Source organism: Rhynchophorus ferrugineus, unplaced genomic scaffold, assembly GCF_030347505.1.
Source record: "Rhynchophorus ferrugineus isolate W39M unplaced genomic scaffold, kcgeb_rfMv2 rfM7, whole genome shotgun sequence".
Taxonomy (NCBI): Eukaryota; Metazoa; Arthropoda; class Insecta; order Coleoptera; family Curculionidae; genus Rhynchophorus; species Rhynchophorus ferrugineus.
In genome coordinates this window covers 36,340,269-36,363,038 of record NW_027472586.1, presented here as the reverse complement: position 1 = coordinate 36,363,038, position 22,770 = coordinate 36,340,269, and the positions used below count along the sequence as shown (strand labels likewise).

Below are 22,770 nucleotides of genomic sequence, written 5' to 3'. Positions count from 1 at the left end.
TTGAGTTCATAAAACCATAAAACGATTTGCTATTCATAAAGCTATTTGCTATTCATAAAGCTATTTGCTATTCATAAAACCATAAAGCGTTCTGATTAGCTCCGTATATTATAGGTAGGCTATTAATATATATTATACGTACAGGAAAGTACGACACCACAGAATAAGTATATATCATGTATATATACTATATTATTTCTGTCATTTTTCAATATTTCCGTATTTTGTGTACGACACATGTCAAAAGGATTTGTGTATTGTGTTGTTGCCTTGTGAAGTGAAAGATTTTAAAAACGATACCATTGCGATTATTTTGTAAATAGGTGTGTCTCGTTCTTAGAGTTATTTTAACGCAAAATAATTTAAAACTAAACAAGTTATGGGTTCCAGTAGTAAGTCGAAGTACAAAGAAAAAGATCAGTCTAGGTCCTCGAAGCGGCGTCACGAAAGTCCCAATGGCGAAGATTACGATACTCATCGCGAAAAGAAACACAAGCATAAGCATCGTCACCATAAAGAAAGGAGACGTGAAAAGTCGATTAAAATCGATTTTGAAAGCGATGGTAAGTTTTTGAATATTTTTTTAAATTTAGCTTTTATTGATATATTTATACTAGGATCTGATGTAGTTGAAGTAGTACCAATAGACAACAGTCAAACTGAGGAAGGAGAACCTTCAGGTCAGGGAGCAGAGAGCCTCTCTATTGATGAAACGAATAAGCTCAGAGCAAAACTAGGTTTGAAACCTTTGGAAGTAAATACATCTGATGTAGGTAAAAAGGGTGATGGCAAAAAGAAAGATGATCTTGGTGAGTTTTACCATAAACCCGCTGAAAATCTATTTGAAAAAGCGGAGAGAGAAAAGATCAGAGCAAAACTCTCAGAACACAAAGAAAAGAGACTATTACACAACAAGTTAAGTAAAGTACGGGGTTTAGGGGAAGAGAGTGATAGTGAGGACGATGATGTCAGTAATTGGGTGGATAAAAACAGAAAGCTTGCCACAGCTAAAAAAGAAGCAGAAAAACGGGTATGTCAAAATAATTTTTGTTAAAACTATATTTTATTAATTTTGGCTTGATATTAGGCTAAGATGTTAGAGGAGTTGGATGCCCAATTTGGAATTGGTGAAGTAATCGAACAGGAACAAAGGGAAAAGAGAAAACAACAATATTCTGCAAGGGATCTTAAAGGTCTCATGGTGGAACATGATGTGGATAGCTTGGCAGAAGAAAAAGTTGTGATCTTAACATTAAAAGATCAGGCAGTGTTAGATACAGAAGATGATGTTTTGGTCAACGTAAATATGATTGATAATGAAAAATATAAAAAGGTAAGTGGATATCTTACACTAAGTAAAGTATTAAGTTCAGCTAAAGTCAAAACAGGTTAATTATTTATTAATTTCCTTCAAAGTAATTTCTATTGTAACAATACATTTTTTCTGAGCTTTACAATATTCGGTGTGGGCTAATTTTGGAATCGTGGAATGTGGAGGTGAATTGTTTAATTGATACACTAGTCTTTTTTGTTAACTTTTAGTAACTGCAACTTTTATGCTCTTATTGACTGTATTTTTAATCATGTATTCTGCTTTAAATTTCTTTGAAATGCAATACTTACCGCACAATTAAATTTGATATAGGGAAATTTGTTTCTTACAGTGTCATCCTATTACAACTGTCTTACGGAATGCATATGACAACTCTTGATAAAAGCTTTGTGATTGGTTAAATATCCTCAAAGATGTTTTATTAAGACATGTCACATTTCATTAACTTAGAGAAATAAAATTAGATAATTTATTCATATAAATTATAAACATCAATCAATAATATATGTGCCGTTTTAATTTAAGATTGTTCCACTTTTGTTAAAGCCATAATTTTGCCTAGTGCACTAAAGATGTCTGGTCCAGCGTTATCATGATGGGAGGCAGGTCTATTTTTTTCTTAATCACCTGCTTTAAATTGCAGCAATTGTTGATAGTAGAGAAACGAATTATCAAATACTTAACACAACCTTTCTTGGCGTCAATATAGGCTTTGCAACCGTTTGTGAAGCTTCTGTGGACTTTTCTTATAGCAACAAGAACAAATGAATAGCAAGCAGATAACCAGTCATACGGCTTTTTTATCTTTCCTGTCGCCTTCAGACGTAACATGTAAACAATTTGAAGTATCAACATGAATAAAATACGTTCGTTTAAACGACAAATGTTCGATCTTTTCCAATTTGCAAAACAATTAACTTAAAAAAACCTTTCTAGAACGTGGACAATAAAAAAAGAAAGATTCATTACAATCCTTACGAAGACCAGGAGTTTGACGAATTCGGCAATCCGAAGGAGAAATCCTTGTTGTCGAAATACGACGAAGAGATCTCGGGCGCCAAGAAGGACGGATTCCGGATCGGCTACGACAACGCGGTCGAGCGGAAACAGGCGGCGGTCCAATCTGTGAAGGAGAAATTGGCCAGGAAACAGGTGGTGTTCCTACCTGAGAAGAATCTGACGTTGGCGTCAGAGTATTACAACGAGGAGGAGCTGGCCAAGTTCAAAAAACCGAAAAAGAAGACGAGGAAGATAAGGACGAAGGGGAAATTGACTGCAGATGAATTGTCCCAATCCCATAATGCGGACAAGTATAAGGCGGAGCTCAGTATAGACGACGTGCCGAGTAATTAAATGCCGATTTTTTGTCGATAGGTGTATTAATATTAGTCGTTTCAGATGTAGAAATACCAACTAATATAAATCTGGAAGACGACAAGGACGACCTGTTGGAACGAGCACTACACAAAACTAGGAAAATCAAGCAAAAGGAGAACCTGGTGGCAGACATTATCAAGTCGGAGGTTAAGGAAGAGCCGGAGGATGACGGCAACGTTGACAGCGGCAACATCGTGTTAAATGCCACTGCTGAGTTTTGTAGGACCCTCGGTGAGAATACAGACAACACGGCGAGACCACAATGCCCCTAATCGCTTTTTTTTTCAGGAGACATACCCACTTACGGAAAATCCGGCAACAGAGACGAGGACGAAGATATGCTGGACTTTGAGAAAGAAACCGTCGACGACGAAAAAAGTGATGACGAATGCAAGATCATAGAGACCTCGGGATGGAACACGGTAGACCCTAGGAGCGAGGGCGCGGATGTGAATCGAGTTGCTCCGCAGGTAAGAATCACGTCGCCCTTATAGGCGTTAAAAGTCATCAGGGTCTGGCCGCCTACTCGATCATGGTCATTGTTTTATAAAAATAACAACAAATGAATATTGTCAAAAAACAACAGTGTAATTATAAATAAATCGAGTAGGTTCTCAAATTCTGAATCGTTGGATACAGGTAACTTTTCTGTATGAGCCCGAACGAACATTTTCATTTTTATTCATCAGTACTGCCTATTTGTAAAAATTGTATGTATCTGAGGAATTTAGCGTACAATCACTTTAAGATAGTACTTTTAGATTGCGCAGCGCCTGCCTCAATATATATCCGGTATATCGATATATCGTTATTTTTTTTTACAATTAATTCATCAGTATTAAGAGAATCACATAAAGTACAAAAAATTAACACTTACAAACCAGTAACACCATAGAAGGAAATTAAATTTTTGGTCACAAAGGTATTGATAATATTTCTTGTAACATCTGTTTTTTTTCTAATTCAAGGAAGTCCAAATCCTGGACGAAGAGCCGGATGTCAGCACGGGAGTTGGGGCGGCATTAAAACTGGCTATGAGCAAAGGGTACCTGGACAAAGAACAAAACAGCCGGCCCAGCAATTCTCGACTGGCTCATCTCCAAGCTCAGCATTACTCCATTGAGGACAAAAGTTATGGGGACGAAAGCGAAAGGGGAGGCAGGAGCAGCGGCAGGGATCGATACTCGGGGCCCATACAAGAGTTCCGAGAGAAAGACGGCTTTAAACCCAACGTCAAGCTAGAGTACATCGACGATGAGGGTCACATTCTCAACTCGAAAGAGGCTTTCCGTTACCTGTCGCACAAATTCCACGGAAAGGGCCCCGGGAAGAATAAAGTGGAGAAGAGGATAAAGAAGGGCGCCCAGGAACAGCTGATGAAGAAGATGAGCTCGACTGATACCCCTCTGGGTACCCTGAACATGCTCCAGGCCAAGCAGAAGGAGACACAATCGGCGTTCATCGTCCTGTCGGGAAACAAGCAACAGCAGGCCACGGCCATTTCGAAGACCAGGCGTTAGTTATTTTGTTATTTGCATGTAAGAGTAGTAATAAAATCACCACCCAAAAAGTTAATAGGGTTTTATTTAATTTTAACAGTGTAAAAAATAATATAATTACTAATATCTAGGAATAAATAAACTATGTAGTAAAGCTTATGTAGTTTAGTTGAATAAAATTTGAAAATAAAGACGACGTGCTTTATACTAAGGAGCGTAAGAGATTTTGGAGATTTGTAAAATCCAATTCCAAATTCACTATGCCGATCTTCTCGTTGGGCGCCAGAGCACTTTTGGGTATTTTCACGAATCCAATATCGACGGGCTTTGTTTCCTTCAGGGCCTGAGAACAAAAAATATGTTAGTTGCAAATTTTCTGCATCGTTCCCTACAGTACTTCTGTAACATGAATCAGACAATTTTATCTACCGGTGGAGTTTTTTTTTGTCGGGCGAAAGATCGAAATTTACTTATTAGTGAGCGCTTCTAACATATCTTCCTAAATATCTTCATATATCTATATAGAATAGATCATTCTATTCAAATTTTATTTTTGACACACCTTCCTCCGCGTATTTCATTGTCTTATTCATTTTCCCGACAAATTATGCTTTAATTTTAATTACATTTGCAATTTCTTTTGGACTCTAGCTATTCTGCTATTACAATGCTTTATTTTTTGTTCTTCTATTCTTTATATTTGTCCTATCTTATTGGTCATATTAGTGTTTTATATATTTTTATTTTTGATTTTTTGGTATTATTTTTTATTTTATAAGTTATTACTGATATTTTTAATTATCCTTTTTACCAAGTAAGGATTTATCGCGATTGCACCACTGATTTAGCCTTTTCAGATTATATATACCTATAAATAACGACAAACATAAATTTACAAGCATGTCTTGTATCGATTCGGCAACTATCGCAACGGAAGGACGTCCTATTCTCTACTTTTTAACAATCCTTGGTTTGCACAGAAAACGTTATAACTGCCTGTCGTTATAATTTTATTACATATGTTATAATTTAACACTTTCCTCCTGATCTTACTCTATTCAGGTTTATCTTCCGTGTTATATGTGGTGTTATATTATGTACCCGTGATATATTATATGTATGCAAATGAAACGCGAGACTGAGAAAGCATCTATCTGTTTTACCCCATTATTCAATAGAATAATATATTATAATATAATAGAATAACTGCTACCTAAGACACAGATAACCACATGTTATAGTATTCTGGGTGGGTTAAACCACTATCTACCATTTTAGGTAAAATCATTTTCTTTTTCAGAGTGAAGAAGGAAAGCGTCATTTAGCTCTCTTTCTTTACTATGCATGGGTTTCTAAAGTCAAATAATGTAAAACCAAACAAGTGTTTCTTTTTCTGGTGTCAAGTTCAACACTAAAACAAACCGGATGTGTAACATCAAAGAATTCGAAAAAAAACCGATCCTAATAAACATATACAAATACCTTTGCCATCTCTTTCGTCGGGAACATGGTGAAATTGGCGTCAATCCTGCCGCCGTTCTTCCTCTTGATCGCCTCTCGTGCTACCTTGGCCTGGAACTCCTCCGCTCTCCTTTTCAGGCTATTGATTTTGTTCTGCTCTTCGGCGAAGTGTTTTACCCAGGCCGCAGTTCCGTTTCCTGGAGCCAATTTATAGATGGCCGGGAACGTTGGTCTGGCCAGAGCCATCAATATTTCCTGCGCAGTTTAAAATTGCTCAATGTTGGCTAAGAGTTTTTTCATATTGCAGTAATATGTTGTGATAAATTTCGCGGATGAAACTAATTCAAGAACGATTGTAGATTTTAAGGCTGTTCCCTTTTGAATTCATTCAAAACACTGGGATCAACTTAACTGTCAACAAAAAAAAACATTGGATTTCCAATAACCAATCATATTGTTAGGTCACCAAAGGTGGACTTAAGTTGATCACAGTCCCCTAGCCATAAAGTATGAGATTTTGGGAATAATAGAGATTTGAAAGACAACAAACTTTTCTTACTCTTGCACTTCCAGATACAGACACCTTTATCATTTACTTAAAGAAAAAGTTGCTCTTTCACATCTACAAAATCAGACTAGTCCCATGTCCAAAATAAATACAAACCCAAGATGTGGCTGTTTTAATATCAGGACAATTAAAATGGCATGGAAATATTTTGGAGTTTAATGGACAATGAATCAGAAAAAACAAGCCTTCATAATTTTCAGACATTATGATCTCATTTTCATTAAGAACCAACTCATGGCATAGATCTCAACCAAAATTCAAAGGACTAACTGATTGTAGATATCTAGTCATCCAGCATCAGCATTTTGTGATTCAAGAAGAATGTAGTTTGTGAATATGTAAATTATTGCGTTTTAGTAGAATTATACTAAGGATGCTTTAAAAAGGCAAATTCCACGATGGATCAGATCTTGACATGAAAAAACGGTTCAGTGTCGAGGTTAGGAATAAAACTTAAACCCTTAATAAAATTAATAAAAAGGAACCAAATCGTATGAAGGGACGGAAAGGGTGGGAAATTCCACCCTTTCCTTAAACCTTAGGAATGGTGATTAATCTAACAAAAATGATTTTGGAAAACATACAGAACAAAATAGCAACATGGAAGAATCGCGACAGCTTCAGAAACAAGGGGCTAGAAAAAGGATTCTGTAAGGAATTCAACTTTAAATACCTGGTAATAACAAAGAAGAGACTAACGTAATAAAAAAAAATTACTAGAGCAATGGGCTCTAGTAATTATTTTTCCATTGGCATTATATAAAACAAGAAAATCATAAACATGAAAAAAATTATGTTATCCACCCTTTATATATATATAAATACTTATAATATATTGAAATACTTGGTTAATATTAACCTAGTATTTCAAACCATCAAATCAAATTTCTTCTATCAGACAAAACTTTTTGAATAATCTGATACAAGAGCATTCTTACTTGTTTTAAGGCAGCGCCTTCCTTAAATAAGCCCTCGATAACTTCATCTCTGGTGTTCTTGAAGGAAGGTAGTGGGGCCAGACTGTCCAGCTGCCGTTGCAATTTCTCATTCTGCAGTTTGATCCTTTCGTTGCGTTCGCGGTTGAACAACTTGCGCAGATTGTCGATTTCCTGCAGTAACAGAGGTGAATCCTTAACCATAGCCGGCAGGATCGGTCCCATAGAAGATTGCAGGGACGACAACTGGGAACCTGTAAAAGCAAAGTTCACGTGATCCGAGTTTATAACGTGACTTGTGGCAACTGAAACTCACCAGAAATACTCTTGGACAGAGAATTCTCCAGCTGTACCTTCTTGGTCAACATCTTCAACTTCTCCTTCATCTCGCCCTTCTCGTTCTCCAGCGAATCGATATCGTTCTGTAGATGATCGAGCGTCTCCTCGAACTCCTTCTTGTTCTTCTTGTTCTGATTAACGGCCTCGTCCAGTTTCCTTTGCAGCTTCTCGATGGTGTGTTCATAGTCCTTGTTGACGTTTCCGAGCTTTTTCTCCGCCAGTTCCTTTCGGATCGTCATTTCTGACATCTGTTCCTGTTTTTCTTTCAGCAGCCTCTTGAGTTCCTTCATATCAGACTCTCGGCTTTTCAGTTTCGTGGTTAGCGTCTTGGTTTGTTCCAGTTCTTTTCTAACGCTCTCTGCACGAGCTAGAATAGGTGGCGTGGGCTGAAGAAAAACAGATTAAAATTAGATAGTCAATAACTCAATAAAAGTATTAGATTTGCCAAGAAAATACATTTTCAAATTAAATAACTTACATTGGAGTTGTTATGCCCTTGAATATGTAACAGTGTTAGTAATTAACTGCGACAGGTTGAGAGTACACTAGCTATAAATATTGTATTGCCTTTGATACAATAAAAATGGAAAGACACTTTTTCAGACAGACAAAAATTATTAAAAAAATTGGTAACGCTTTTGATGTCAAAAATACAATCAACTGCAAAGAATTAAGTCAAGTAAAGGTGATGAACTGCATAAAGCAGCTAGGGTACAACAACATGTCAACAAGAAGACTAAATTATTGGACGACTAATTCCAGACATATCTTCATAGCATGAAATATACCATCAAAATATTTGGAAATTGGATAAAATTTTGATCTAAGCTCAAATTATTCGTTGATGATTCTGACGCTAAGTGAAAATATAATTAAAAAAAGAACAAGGACATGTCTGTATATGATATTCCGCATGGATCAATACAATTCATAAAATTGGACACACCACAGACTGAAATATATCTATGTAAATGTTACTAACCGATAACGTGAACAATATAGTCGGTTTTTAACTTTTTAACGAAAAGCGTTAAAAATGTAATTACTTCTACACAGTACAAATCAATATTGGGAGCACAGACCTCCTGTTAAATCATAAAATACTCACTCGTTCCTCTTTCTGTCCGGTGAACTGCATCTCATTATCTTGAAGGAACTTGGCGATATTGGTCGCGTCGGTCAGTAAAAAGGACAGGGAATTTTTCACGCTCTGTACCGGGCCCAAATCGTCTTGTTCATAGATCCTGTCGCTGGCAGTCATGGCGAACTCCTTCAATTTCTCCTCAGAGATGCCTTTCTCCCCCTCTGAAAATCGAATTCCACGTAACTATTCGATGAGGTATACATAGTAGGTGTGCAACTTTAGTGGCTTTAGCTGTAAGTAGTGGTCAAAATGAATAGATCCTAAAGGTCATGAGATACATTTGAGCATCTATCATATAATTTTGTTTTCAACAAAGGAAAGCTGAAATAAAATATTTCGTATCTCAGAAAAAAAAATAACACAAATAAAATTGTGCTAATGTTATCAATCACATAAGAAAGATATGTAACATCATGGTCAATATTCAGATTACATCAAGGATAACAGAACATTTAAAACTTTTACATTACCAGAAACTGTGTGCAGTCTGATAGTCAGCAGTTGCTAACAGTTGGCAAACCCTTACGATGATCGCGGTAATCCAATGTTGAGATGGCCTTTGTTTAAATGGTATGAGGATTTTACACATTCATTTAAAAGGGTACAAAGATTGGCAGTTGGAATTAAACTGAATTAAAGCACAACACACAAAGTAAACACACATTTAGCTCCCTTTGGATTCTTACTTCAAAGATGAAAGAAGTGTACTATATATATAGCCGTATTAGTGTTTCTCTAAAGGTAATGTTTTATATAGTCCCAATACAAAAATGTTAATGTACAACATATTCCATAAATAAATGCAATTCATCAAATTGGCAACATCGCAAACTGAAATAAGTATTAATATTATTATATTATCTATATTATACTGAGAGATCGGTCTAGTGTCTTGATCAAGTGGCATGACTTGATTATAAGGGTTTCCTTTATATTAAAATAGCTGTAATATTGATTCAACGGTATTAACTTATTTTCGTCAAAATAAAATAGTTTTCAGGTAATTCAAAATTTTTTTTTTTTTAACTTAGACCTTTCATAGTTTCTGGTACTTAACAGATCGGAGCTTCTGAACACGTTAAAAAAATAGTGACAAAATAAGGGGGAACCTACCACCACTTTTGGATAATTCCTGCACGGCATTCTTGGCAATCTCATGGATGGTTTTAAGCACTCGTCCGGCTTGCTGATAGCTCTGGTAAAGAGTGTCGAAGATCTCCTTGCCGAAACCAAGGTTGGTGATAGATGCATCCGCTGGGAGTCTGCGTTTGGCCTGCTTCAGTTGCTGTTGAAGCTGTTCCGATATGTTGATGACATGTTGCGCCAATAGGCACGTATCGCCCACATTACCTCCCTGAAATTTATTAATGACCAGTATTTACAAGAACCAGTGTTTTTTTAAACTAGTTACCGGTGTTAGACAACGTATGACGCTAGCGTCCGCGCTGAAACCATCCACCGCGCTGAGCAATAATTTGATGTTGTCGGACAGCAGCTGGTTTTGGTTCAATTTGTTGTCCGAGCCAAGCAACACCGGGTACAACGTCTTGAAATAGTTGAAACATTTCTCCAGAGCATCGATGGGCACATTTTCGTCGAGCTGATTGCGCTTCACTAGATCCACGAAGCCATCGACGATTTTCTCTTGCGCTGCCATTTCTGGATAAGTCGCGCCCACTTTCAGCAGGATCTCCGGCGAGCAGGAGTTCAAGGAGAAATAGTACTGATGCAATATACCCTGGCAAAACAGTCCTGCGTTATTATATAATCCATTGTATTAAATAATCACTTATTAAAGTATATTGGTTTGAGTTTCTCACAGAACGCTACAGTATTATTTTCTATTTTTGGAAGATGCAGCGTCAAAACAAATTCCTGAACATATAAGGGCAGGTTTCACAACTGTGCCAGCTATTTTCCATATTATAATATTGTTACCGCCTTGTATTCACTCAAATATGAACAGTGAGTGTCCTGTAGTGGTGGGTTCTTTGAATAATTCCCGGTAGTATTTTGACCGAATGTACACAAACAGCTAGTTTTATTTAATTTCAATATCGACTCGTCCTAGCTGAAAACCCCCAGTGTTCTGAATTATTTCTTCAGAGTAAGAAGATCAATAAAACTAGTAAATTTGCCGAAAACCCAATCCGTGTTGACCCGTTTCTGACTCCCTCAATATTAATAAAAACTCATTAACTCACCTGCAAAGCAAACACCAGGTAACTCATCCTGCACCTGAATGAAAATTGTTCCACCTTATGACCTTTGAGCACAGCGGCGTTGTCTATTTTTTCCACTGCGGGGAACTTGTCTCTGATCTGATTTAATAGTATTTCCGACTTGTGTACGAGCCTGGGAATCAATAACAACACCAACACGGCATCATGGTCCCCGCCCCTGTTCATGAACGAGTCCGGCATGTATGCGCTCAAATATTTAATATGTTGCTGTAGTTGCTGCACGTCGACACGCCTCAACTCCAGATCGATGGCTTTGGTGTGGGCCTTTGTCTCCGTGAACATCTTCTTGAAATCGATGATCTCCGGTAGGGCTTTCATCGGTTTGCTCGTTTCCTTCTCCAACTGTCCTTGGAGGTTCAACGATTGCTCCTGCAACTGCTGGACCAGAGACCTGAATTTGTTGATGGTGGATTCACGGTCGGCTATGGTCTCCATGGCTGCGTCCCGTTCTCTTAAAGCCTTAAAAACCAGTTAGCGTATAACAACTGGCGCTAAATGTACTATTACGACCAACTGATAATTGTTAAAAAATGGTAAAACAATAAAAAAATAAATAAACTTCTAGTCTAATTTTAAACAATTTACCTCTCTAGTAGCTGCCATAGCCATGTCGAGCTCCTCCCGAAGATCGGCCTCTAACTCGATGTTGCTCTCTACCAGCTGGTCGTTCATGTCTTGCAGAGCCTCCAGTTCAACTACCTCCTCCTGCAATTGGGTCACCTTTTCTTCCAGGGTGAGCTTTTGCTCGCCTAACAACACTACCATCTCCTCTGCTCCTAGCGCAGCGTCGACCTTAAAACACGTAATTTAATTAGTTCATAATACCTTTATTTGTGCAGGCATATTTCTGATTAACTTATACATTTAGGCGGTTTAGGCATCGGTTGGAAATCTAATATGACACTGAAATGATAATCCGTTTCAGATGACCAAAAATACTTTTATATATTTAGAAAACATGTACAGTGACGCTTTAACATTTTATTTAAATCCATTGAGTGGCTAAAATAATCGATAAAAAATATTAAAAGGATTAATTTATGGTGTCACGGTAATTAAGGGTTTATCTTAATGTCATAACATTTTTACAAAATATCAATATCGATGCACTCAATTCAGATGCATATTTAATAGATCGATAACGTTTTTTTTTAATATCGTGGGTAATAGAAACAAAAAAAAACACATGGAGCGTCGAGCACATGGAGCATGTTGTTACCTGTTTTGTAAATATAACTAGAGGCCATATTACGGATATGTTTGTCTTAGTTTAATCGGTCATTTTATTTTGTTTTCTGGTTACGAACGTGGCCTTTTTATTTCGGTTAACAAAAGTTTATTTTATGATAGATACAGCACAGACTATAATATAAACTTTTTTTAAATTTTTATGTGACTCACCTGTTCCTGCAGATCGGATATTTGTTGTTCCATGGCTTCCACCCGGGCGCTCAGTTTTTCTTTAGTTTTACCCAGCTCGGTGATTTCTGATTTTTTCTGGTCGATGTCCTTCAACAGCTTCTGGTATTCGTGTTTGTCATGGGCAGACAAGTCCCGAAGCCTGACCAACGTTTCCCTTAATCGGGCGTTTTGTTGCTGAAGTTGCTTGATCTCGTACGTCGAGATTCCTTGGGAATCTGCACCGGAGGAGCCCAGTGCTGATGGAACGGATTCGTATTGAATCGAGATAAGGAAATATCACGTTACATACCTTTCTCCTCCATCTCTGTTTTCAAGATTTGTAAATCGAGGGTGACCTCGTCCAGTTTTTCCTTGCAAGCCTCCAGTTCCACTTGTAAACATTCGGCTTTTTCCTCGGCCATCTCTTTATCCAACGTGGCCAACTCCACAGCTTCCGCCAGATCAGCAACTTCTTCCGCGTGTGCCTCTCTAGCATCCACCGCTTCCTTGGCCTCCTGTTTGGCACGCTGTAATTCTCTTTGGAGGCTGTTTTGAGCTTCCATTATTTTTAATTTGAACTCAACCAATTGCTCTAGCTAAAAGAGTTATAACGGAATCCAATTAATTCGTTACTAGTTTTTTCTTACTTATTATCTGGCTATATAATGTTATACTGCGAAATATATCTTATTATTCAAGATCATACGAAATATTACTTAAAAAAAGATTATATTGAAAAATTAAATTATTTTCATAAAACTTTACTAGCATAAAATATTTTTTTTAACCAAAACTGTTGTAGTTTTTATTTAATTATAATTACATTTAATTTTCATCATATCAAAATATAATCAAATGGCCAAAAGAAAATGAAAAGACAAAAAAAAAAGATTTCACCCGATTTGGTTAAAAATAAAATCGTCATTTAAGTTTGAGAAAACAAGACAAGTATGTAGAAAGAACCTCAAACAACCACCTCATATGGTTCAACTCATTTTCGATCGACATAAGACAAAGGCGCGACAAAATAATACGATACTGGACGATAATTAGATATCGGAAAATGTCATAAGGACCTACTTTGAAGGCGATTAATAAACTTGGACAAATAATAAACATTTTATATTTCACTGATTTCGGCTACTTTTTGACAGAATGTATGTGTTAATTTATTTCTAATAATTATTGGAGAATAGTGTACTTTTTTTTAAAGCAATGAAATTATCTTTTTAACCTTGCATTAAAAATCGTGTTGTAAAATCGCTGAAGCCAACCAAGTGACGACAGAAAATATAAAGGCGACTTCACGTGCTGCTTACAGAAATTTCACGAAAGAGTACCGTGAGCATGGAAGAGAAAGAATAAGATCGAAAGTTATTTGGACGATAGGAGACTAATATTGTCTGAGGCCAGAACAGCTGCAGCCGATCGTTCACTGTGGAGACATTTAGTAAAGAATATTCGAAGCTCTGTGACATCAACAGCAGCATATTGGTTGAGATGTAGACACTTTCTCCAGGCTCCGGCTTTTGATGATGACGATTCAAAACGAAACTTAATTGAATTCTCCCTTTCTTAAGCGGACATCAGAGAGAATTGATGCATCTTCGCCTTCGCCTATTCGAGCGTCAACCACTGAAATTGATTCTTATTATAACGGAGGGGAGGAAACATTTTTAGTGTTTCGAAACTATGTAAACAAGTTTTTCAGGATTATTTTATAAAAACTGTTAAGAACTTTTTAATATTTATACCTTTCCGTTAAGAATTTGAGTTTTAACCAATTGAATTGTTTATTAGGATAGTATAACAGAGAAACGCCACAGGCGCTAACAGCAATAACAAATTGGGAATTAAATATCACTTCAAAATTATTTGATGGGGTATTAACTTGCATCATTTTTATTTTTGGGTTGTATATTATTTTTTATGAATAAAAAAGCATTTTTTTAATGCAGTGCCAATAAAAAATATCTTCCCACATTAAAATACATTTTTTTACATTTTTTAGTCTCGCAAAGGTCCAAATATAATACTAATATAATTATTTTTATTTCTTAGCATTTTCATAGGGCTTTTCTTGTCCATGAATATTTTTTATTGTTTTAATAAATATGTATCCTACTTTATTAATTTTGAATTGATAGCTTTAATTCAAATATCAGTTCACTTCCAATAGGTTAAAATAACAAACCAACCTGTATCTTTAATTTGTCATAATCCTTCAGTCTCTCTTTATCTTCCTGCCTTCTAATTTTCAATGTTTCGATCTTCTCATTCAAATCGCGTATTTGCTGATTTCTATTTTCCAGTTCTTGCTGAACCTGCAAGTGGCTAATTTTATCTTCAATTGAAGAAATGGGCGTGGGAGTGGTGGTGATAACAGCCCCAGGAGTAAATTGGGGCTTTAGGGTTTCCACGAAGCCAGTCTGCATTAGAATATAGTGAGAATAGAACGATATTCAATAATGCAACTAACCTCGACGAATGAAGCTCTTTTGGGGACTTGAGTGCTTATCTCATTGCTTCCATCAGGAGGCTTCTCAGTTGCTGGTGATGCCAAATGACTGCGGCTGCCTGCGAGCGATTGTCTGCTTCCTGCCAGAGATTGCCTACTGCCTGCCAAAGACTGACGACTGCTTGCTAATGACATCCTAGAGCTACAAGAAAAAGCTTTACATGTATAGCAAGCTTGGACAAGCCACAATATACACAAATCATTAATGGCAGTACTACCTGGAGGCTGACAAAGAAGTAAGCCCTTCTTTAGGTGTTTTTCGTCGAACACTAAGCAAAGCAGCAATAAAGAAAAAAAAATGTAACAATTAATGTTAAACACTACCTGTCAGGAGATTTCAGTTTTCATTTTTAACATTACTTACGTCGTCGGTTTTGGTTTGGTTGCAGGCCTTCGTGTATTTTAAGAGAAAAAATTGGTGAGTTTAAAAGGATATCAATCAAATCATATCAAAACCACACAATACAAAAAGGGATTTTTAAAAGATAGATAACTGGAGATACTTACGTGCTAGTGCGCGACCTGGCTATTTTAGAAGGTAATGACTCTGGGGCCTTAACAATAATAGGTTTGCCTTCATCATCAAGAGGTTGGATTTGAGTCTCACGAACAAACATACCATGATTTTCTTCGCACTATAATCAGGAATGTAATGACAATAATATTAACTTGTTTGTATTTGAGGCATACTTTAAAATATTCGTGTCCCTGAACGGTACCATCGTTTTTTCCTTTAGGCTCATCTAAAATCAACCCTATCCATTTGCCAGTCGCAAAATTTGTTTTCCCAATATACGCAATGACACCTTGTACCCCCTTACTGGATACTTCTACTTTTTGTCCGACTTTGATTAAATCAGACATTTTAAACCTTTTACGCGCTTAAATGTTACAAATATTTGTTAACAATAAATATAGCGATACTCTATACTGTTATACCATATGACATATCAATCGCTGTCATACCACTAACCAAAAATGTTAAGTTAACGCTCCCCTTTTAGTAACAAGCCAGAGAAGGAAGAACTATTACTTACATAGGGGTAAATCGTGTGACATATCAATCATTGTCATACGTCTAACCAAACCAAAAACAAATTTTCTTTGGTGATTTTGACGTTTTCTTGTAATTAATATTTCATTTCATATTGTCATTTTATTTTTTGCGTTACTTTTGCTAATGGATATTTTAATGTAAAAGTGTATCCATAAGAAATAGTTTTAGTAGAATTAACTATCTTCTTTTGACGTTAAGTCAGACAAGGAAACATATATTCGGGCGATTAATATTAATCATCCAAATACATTATTGGAACATTCCAAGGAGTGGTGATGCTCTGAAAATATGGTGTTTGTAAATTGTTTTGTTTTTTAAAAAATAAACTGATAATGTGTTTTAAGTTCATTTTCGGATAAAGTTTGGAGGAAAAATGACTGGTTGGAACAATGTACAAGATCTGGAAAGTTTCGGTATAGGTAACGTAAATAAATAGAATTTTAAAAATAATTTCTCTCCTGGAAAGTTCGTATTTAATTATCTTGTTTTAATTATCGTTTTTTTTTTGTTTTTTTTATGGCGTAATAATAAATTAGCGCTAACCCTTCCGGGAGAAGTGCCATCATTCAAGAGCATTCAGTAGATTACGTGAATACTATTTTAATTGATTCATTCGTCGTGAGGTCATATATTTTTAAATAGTCGATGTTCAATTAAGTCTTACATTGGGCTGATTAAAACCACAATAAAATGATATTAGGCAGACCAATGATGTCGTGTCGATTTTAGCTATATACAATTTTCGAGATAGCGACCAAGGCAAGCTTGATTTAACTGTGGGGGACTCCGTGCATATTCTACAGGAAGAAGCGAATTGGTATTATGGTTATGTCGTTGGGAGACAACATGTTGTGGGGATCTTCCCCAAAAATTACGTGCACATTAAAAAGTGTAATCGGATCGATCCTATGGGGCCTGTTTTTAAAGATCCCCCCATCAGTCAAGAGATAACTTCCGTTTTGAGGGAATGGGGCAGTCATTGGAAGATGCTTTATGTGGTAAGCTGCACCTAGGCTTATTATTGAGTATTTTAATTAGATTTTTTGATACTTGTAGAAACACAGCAAGGATTTTGAACAAATGAAAACAAATATTTATGATTTAATATGTTTGCGTAGTAAAATAGTTAGTGGTACCTTACCCATTGATGAATTAAGGAGGGTGACAAAAGCAGCTGCAGAGCAGATAGATCTGGGCAATAGAATTCTGGGTCTGGATATGGTTGTGCGTGACAATAATGGGAACCTCATCAATCCTGAAACAACAAGCACCCTACAAATGTTTTATCTCCACAAAGCAGCCACAGAGAGACTTAACAATAAAACCAAGGTGAATGGCTACCTTTATCATTCTTTGTTAAAATGTTGAGGATCAGTTTCATTTGCAGGATGCCAAGAAGCACTTTCAACCGAAAACTGCCATCCAACAGTATTCCAATATTTTTCTGGTGGCTGTGAAAAATTTCACATGTAAGATGTCTGAAGACGCAGAGCTGTTGATGTCGCTCTACGACGCCAAAGAGTACCGATCGATAACGGAAAGTTATGTAGTGAGATGGACCAAGGAGGGCTTGATGAGCGATCTGGATCAGATGTACAACCTCCGAGTCATGTTTACAGTGAGTTTATCCATCCTTTTTACGGAAATTTGAGGTTTTTTAAGGCTGGGGTAAAAGTCGCTCAGGTCATACCATCGGGTATAATCGATTAGCGCACCATGAAATTTTTTGAATATTAATATTTCCAGCAAACACTAAAAGTTAATGATTCCCAACGTTTCGGGTGTGATCGGTTTAACTTCGGTAGTAACATCACGCAAACGTTTTATTTTTGACTTATTCCAGTTTTTTCTGTCAACTGTCAAATTAATATCTGTAATTATAAGTTTTAATCGTAAACACGTAAAGGACAAAAAGCCTCATTCACAATATCATAGGAATAATAAGTGCATCTTACACTATTAAATAAGCAATTCTGGTTTATTATATACTATATTATGGTATAAACATGATTAACAAAACAACCTCCCGACCTAAAATTTAGACGAAAATCTAGGGTTAGAGATTAGATTGGAGTTTTATGTATGCCGTCAGATTTTACCAAATAGGTACTATGAGGAGAAATGCTTAAAGATGTTTTTTGGTCACCCGTCTAATGGTTTGTACAGACCTGAGCTTTCGACTCGAGCCGATTCGGCGCCTTCACAGAAAACACATGCGGGCGTAGATTCGGCTACGTTTTGCATTTTTTCCATCATGCTTCGAATCCATTCGAACCGAATATTCCGATCTGTACCCATCATAATAATTAACAACTATATCCTTTCTTTATTTACGTATAGAATAATTATATATAATATAAACTAAACCAAGTGTTGATCGTATCCTGGCTTCGGTTCTGACTGCGATGTTATGCCGATGTCGATAGATAAACAGCAATGTTATTATTAAGAAATCAGTGCTATTTGTGAATCGAAATAGGTCGTATAACTTCGGAAATAATCGTTTCACGCATCCTCTATTCTTCGATAGGATCTACGCACCTCTATGGGATAAGTACACTTTGATAACGGTTCAGAATTATATTAAAAAATTGCGATGTTGCCGGTTCTTGTTAATTACAAGTATATTTCAAGAATATATTTCAATGCGTTCAACATGAAATTTCACTTTTTTATTGGTTAACAATTGAACTCAAATAATTGTATTAATTCAGTGTAACTATCCTGTCACTGCCTAGTTACATTTTTTTACCAAAACATATATTTTTTACTTTTTAAAATATTTTCATTTTCAAAAATTATTAACAATTTAAATGTTATATAATAAGTTAATTTCGATTATAATCTTGATTGAATAATCTTTGATTGTAATCTGTGTTCCATAAAGGGTAAGGTGTGATGTTTTTTTTTACTGTTTATTAGAAACACCGGGGCTTTTTAACTTTTTCCAAACTATAACCAATTTCCTATAAAACCAAACTAAACTTCAAAAACATCAAAAATACTTACATATATGTACCCAAATATCATCATAAAACCATCAAGTCAGTGTATAGTTTAATGTGTTTTAATGAACATTAAAATTCAGAGAATTTTCATTATTATTTACTATTTAATTCACAACATTCTTTTGTAATTAAGCAGCTGGTATTACAAAGGAAAATTATAAAGAGAAATTCTCTATAAACTGTTTGATTATTTTAAAATGATAAAAAGTATATAAAAACATTTTTAAAAAATTAATATAACCTCCTTAAACCTAGATTAGATATCAAGATATTAATATTAATTGAATTACAAAAATTGTAATGAATATTGTTTTTAATTTTAATACTAAATGATGTCTTAAATCTACTATATTAATTTGCTCGTCTGAACTATAACTTTCATCGATTGAGTATAAAATGCTTAACAAGTTGAGTGTAATCATATGGAGGAATAATTTTATAAAAAAATAGTTTTGTTAATAACTCCGGAAATCTATTATATATAAAATATTTTATAATAAATAATGAATAATATATTTGGCAACATTTATTTTTTCCACACCTCTAAACCTCTAAAGATGTTTGGTGTAGACTAGTAACAAATATTGCCGATGGTAGCCAAAGCACTTTTAAAATATCCGTGATGGATACTATATGAACGCTTACACTTTTTATGTTCTAAGATAAAGTCAGCAAATATGATTTGTTGTCAGGATTTGGGGAAAAAGGACCTGGAAAAGGAAAAAATTTATTTGATTTGCTACGTAGTCAGGGTAGGACTGATGGATGTCAAAGAGGTGGACCATAGGAGAAGTTCTATGGGCGTGACGGTAAAGAAGAATCCCTACGAGAATATGAGGCGACCTTGTGGGGTGGCCGCCATGGAGATAACCAATTACATCAACGGGAAACTGGACACCGATCTGGACCAAGAATTTCCGGTACCGTTCGTAAGGTAAGCTCTTTGTTATATTGTTTGATGTAAAGACTAAGACTCCTATTTTTGCGTTGTTGCAGTTGCGAAAAAGACACTCTCGAACAAACGCTGAGGAAGATCATCAGCAAGGAGAAGGTGGAGAACAAGAATCAAGCGTTGTTTGTCAGCATGAAACTGTTGCGAGGCGATCTGAAACAAGTGAGGGATGAAAATCCCCATTTGGTGCTGGGCAACGTGTCCAGGGCCAGGAAGATGGGATTTTCCGAAGTGATTTTGCCGGGGGACGTACGGAATGATCTCTATTTGACGCTGCTGAATGGCGAGTTCACAAAGGGAAGCAAGACCAGTGAGAAAAACGTCGAGGTCGTTGTAAAAGTGTACAACGACAAAGGTCAAGTTATTCCGGTAAGATATTGGTATTAAATTAACATATACCGTGGCCTAGCGTCGATTTGTACCGATTTACATCGATTTGTGCTGAGGTCTAATTCTTGTGTCTTTTAGGCAAATTTAGGCAGTTTTTTAAATATAAATTGCAATATGTTATTTTACATCAAATGATTTTGTTTGTAACTTGTTGGTGATGATCTTTTATCTTTAGGGCTTATTGTATTCCCACGTTTGAACATTAAAGCCAACCTATTTGACCATTGTTAGAAAATGGGTATTTTAAAGAAAATTACATGACTCGGAAAGATCAGTTTCCTCTGCCTAAAATAAATTAATTCATAGAAAAATAAGCACTGCTCACACAGTGATATAATTCGACCGAAATTACCACCTATTTCAATATTACCACAACTAGCTGATTACAATATTGAAATTGTGACTATATTTTCTTTTTCGATAGATAAAGGTAATGGATCTGTGAATATACATTTTATATATTTGAATTCAAATATGTACATCGTTCTTAGCGAAAGAGTTATTATTCAAATTACAGTTAAGAATTCAATATTGGGTAAGCGATGCTCTTCCACAGTTAGGTTTATAGTCACCCTGACATGCAAACAACAAACCTTCCTGTAATTATGTAGCAATTCATAAGAGATTCCTTTAAGTTTGTTTTTGTTTACTCTAAAAAATAATTTCTGGGCCAGAATTATTTTCCATTGTCTGGAAAAGAATCCACTCTATTTGAACTTTTACTTCCTGGAATACAACACTTTTTTTTACATTTAACAAAGGTTGTACACAAAAATAGACAAAAAATAAATATAACCAAGAAATTGGGCTTGTTATTCTATATTTCCGACGATATAATGCTCAGAAGCACTCCTTGAACGTGGATACGATTTAAATTTCGATTCTATATCCTTATATCTTGTGTTTTACAGCAAGTCATCAGTTTGGGCGGGGGAGTTCAGGAACTGGACGAGTATAGGTCCGTAATCTATTACCACGAAGACAAACCGCAATGGTTCGAGACTTTCAAAATAGCCTTGAGAATTGAGGAGTTCAAATCCAGCCATCTGAAGTTCACATTCAAGCACCGTTCGACCAACGAGGCCAAGGACAAGAACGAGAAGCCGTTCGCCATGTGCTACGTGAAGCTGATGCAGGAAAATGGCGTCACGTTGCCCGACGCCCAACACAGCTTGGTGGTGTACAAGATCGACTACAAGAAGTTCGACGAGGGCTCACTGGATTATCTCAAACTCCCCTGTTTCGTATCTGAAATCAAGGAGAACCAAAAGCAACAGATACCGGGGCTGAGTACGAGCCTCAAGGACAGTTTCAACATTTCCATCAATATATGTTCCACGAAACTCACACAGAACGGTATTGAGCTATGAGGAGTTGTTGCTGACGAGTTCTATATTGGATTTTTTGTTTCAGTTAAGCTCTTGGGACTGTTGAACTGGGCCTCGCACAAGCAGACCGTGGCGAAATCTCTGGAAGAGTTCATGTTGGTGGACAACAACGAAGTGGTGAAGTTCTTGCAGGACATTTTGGACGCGTTGTTCTGTATATTGATGGACACGCCAGAGAGTAGCGAATACGATATCATGGTATTCGAGTGCCTCTTGAGAATCATCAATTTGGTGACGACGGACTTCCAGTACTTGCATTTCGAGCCGGTGCTGGATGTTTACGTCAAGGAGAGTTTTAGCGCAACGTTGGCCTATGGGTAATAACTTTTTATTTATTTATCTGCCTATCTAATATGGTTAACTAATTTTTTTAGTTTTATGTCGCCAGTTCACCGAATAAAGAAATTTTGACGATAGTAAACTGTAGTCAGTTCATGTAGTACCTTCTGTTCATTTTCAAACCATGTAAACAGTTTTCAACTACTGATCTATAGCTCTCAATAGTTTTTTGCGCACATGGATATCTGTTTTAACCCTATAACATCTCCCATATCAGAACTTATTCTTAAGAATTTCCTTTTCTCTTGTTTAATTTCAGAACTTGCTGCATTTCCCCAGTATGCTGAGATTAGCGACCCGTAATAGTTATCCATATGTTATGTTTACTTTTTAACAATAATTTATTTGCATAGAAAGTTCTGTTTGTTTTATAACATGTTTTTCCACTTAAATTTTTATTTTCCAATTTTTCATTTTTTACTGATATATGTGCATATAATATATTACATTTCATATTTTTATTTTATCTCTTGATTTCAGGTTTATTTATTTCTCTGTAATTTTGCATTTTTAAATATCATCACTATTTGTTCTATATAAAAATCTGAAGGCCTATTCCTTTTTTTGTATCTATTTAATGAGACTCTTATTATTTAGATTAATATATAGAATAATGTTTGCAACAACTACATTTGTTGGTGGGAAAGGGTGGATATTTGTTGGATCAAGTTGAAGCGTCATTTCAAAAGTGACTCCATTTCGTTTCGTTTCAGCAACAATTCACATATGGACCATTAAAATGTACACTTTTAGTTCATATGGAGCCCAAATATCGGATTTTTTTTTCGAATCCAGTCTTACATAAATAACCAAACTAT

At 35.9% G+C, this 22,770-nt stretch overlaps 3 protein-coding genes across 12 annotated transcripts in view; 2 read left to right on the top strand and 1 right to left on the bottom strand.

The window, feature by feature from the left end:
- The first annotated feature begins 186 nt into the window (after window positions 1–186).
- On the top strand, window positions 187–4,285 carry LOC143200305 (U4/U6.U5 tri-snRNP-associated protein 1). Of its 2 annotated transcripts, XM_076410758.1 has the most exons (8): window positions 187–323; window positions 378–563; window positions 618–1,030; window positions 1,088–1,333; window positions 2,270–2,678; window positions 2,732–2,941; window positions 2,999–3,180; window positions 3,679–4,285. In XM_076410758.1, exons 2-8 carry the CDS (start codon window positions 380–382, stop codon window positions 4,228–4,230), a joined length of 2,196 nt encoding a protein of 731 aa, XP_076266873.1. In that variant the 5' UTR covers window positions 187–323; window positions 378–379; the 3' UTR covers window positions 4,231–4,285. The 2 variants fall into 2 exon arrangements, with proteins under 2 accessions (XP_076266873.1, XP_076266874.1); XM_076410759.1 differs by having other exon boundaries at window positions 251–563; window positions 630–1,030.
- DCTN1-p150 (dynactin subunit 1) lies at window positions 4,277–15,902 on the bottom strand. 2 transcript variants are annotated; one of them, XM_076410735.1, is made up of 18 exons: window positions 15,758–15,896; window positions 15,509–15,699; window positions 15,326–15,453; window positions 15,183–15,209; window positions 15,037–15,087; window positions 14,780–14,960; window positions 14,499–14,729; window positions 12,611–12,896; window positions 12,301–12,557; window positions 11,485–11,691; window positions 10,861–11,358; window positions 10,068–10,394; window positions 9,770–10,010; window positions 8,621–8,817; window positions 7,490–7,898; window positions 7,177–7,427; window positions 5,692–5,925; window positions 4,277–4,552 (listed from the first exon to the last, which is right to left on the bottom strand). In XM_076410735.1, exons 1-18 carry the CDS (start codon window positions 15,780–15,782, stop codon window positions 4,412–4,414), a joined length of 3,882 nt encoding a protein of 1,293 aa, XP_076266850.1. In that variant the 5' UTR covers window positions 15,783–15,896; the 3' UTR covers window positions 4,277–4,411. The 2 variants fall into 2 exon arrangements, with proteins under 2 accessions (XP_076266850.1, XP_076266851.1); XM_076410736.1 differs by lacking the exons at window positions 15,037–15,087; window positions 15,183–15,209 and having other exon boundaries at window positions 15,758–15,902.
- Window positions 15,881–22,770, top strand: part of mbc (dedicator of cytokinesis protein myoblast city) — a 31,266-nt gene continuing 24,376 nt past the window's right edge. For 5 of the 8 annotated variants that reach the window (XR_013006684.1, XM_076410720.1, XM_076410716.1 and 2 more), the window contains exons 1-8: window positions 16,126–16,294; window positions 16,605–16,873; window positions 16,932–17,204; window positions 17,251–17,493; window positions 19,576–19,817; window positions 19,880–20,204; window positions 21,137–21,581; window positions 21,639–21,930. Coding sequence is in view for 7 of the 8 variants with exons in the window: in XM_076410720.1 (XP_076266835.1) it covers window positions 16,249–16,294; window positions 16,605–16,873; window positions 16,932–17,204; window positions 17,251–17,493; window positions 19,576–19,817; window positions 19,880–20,204; window positions 21,137–21,581; window positions 21,639–21,930 (2,135 nt within the window). In the remaining variant the exon portion in view is untranslated. Of the gene's footprint in view, window positions 16,295–16,604; window positions 16,874–16,931; window positions 17,205–17,250; window positions 17,494–19,575; window positions 19,818–19,879; window positions 20,205–21,136; window positions 21,582–21,638; window positions 21,931–22,770 lie in introns of all 8 variants that reach the window. The other 3 variants (XM_076410721.1, XM_076410719.1, XM_076410717.1) reach the window with 1 other exon arrangement.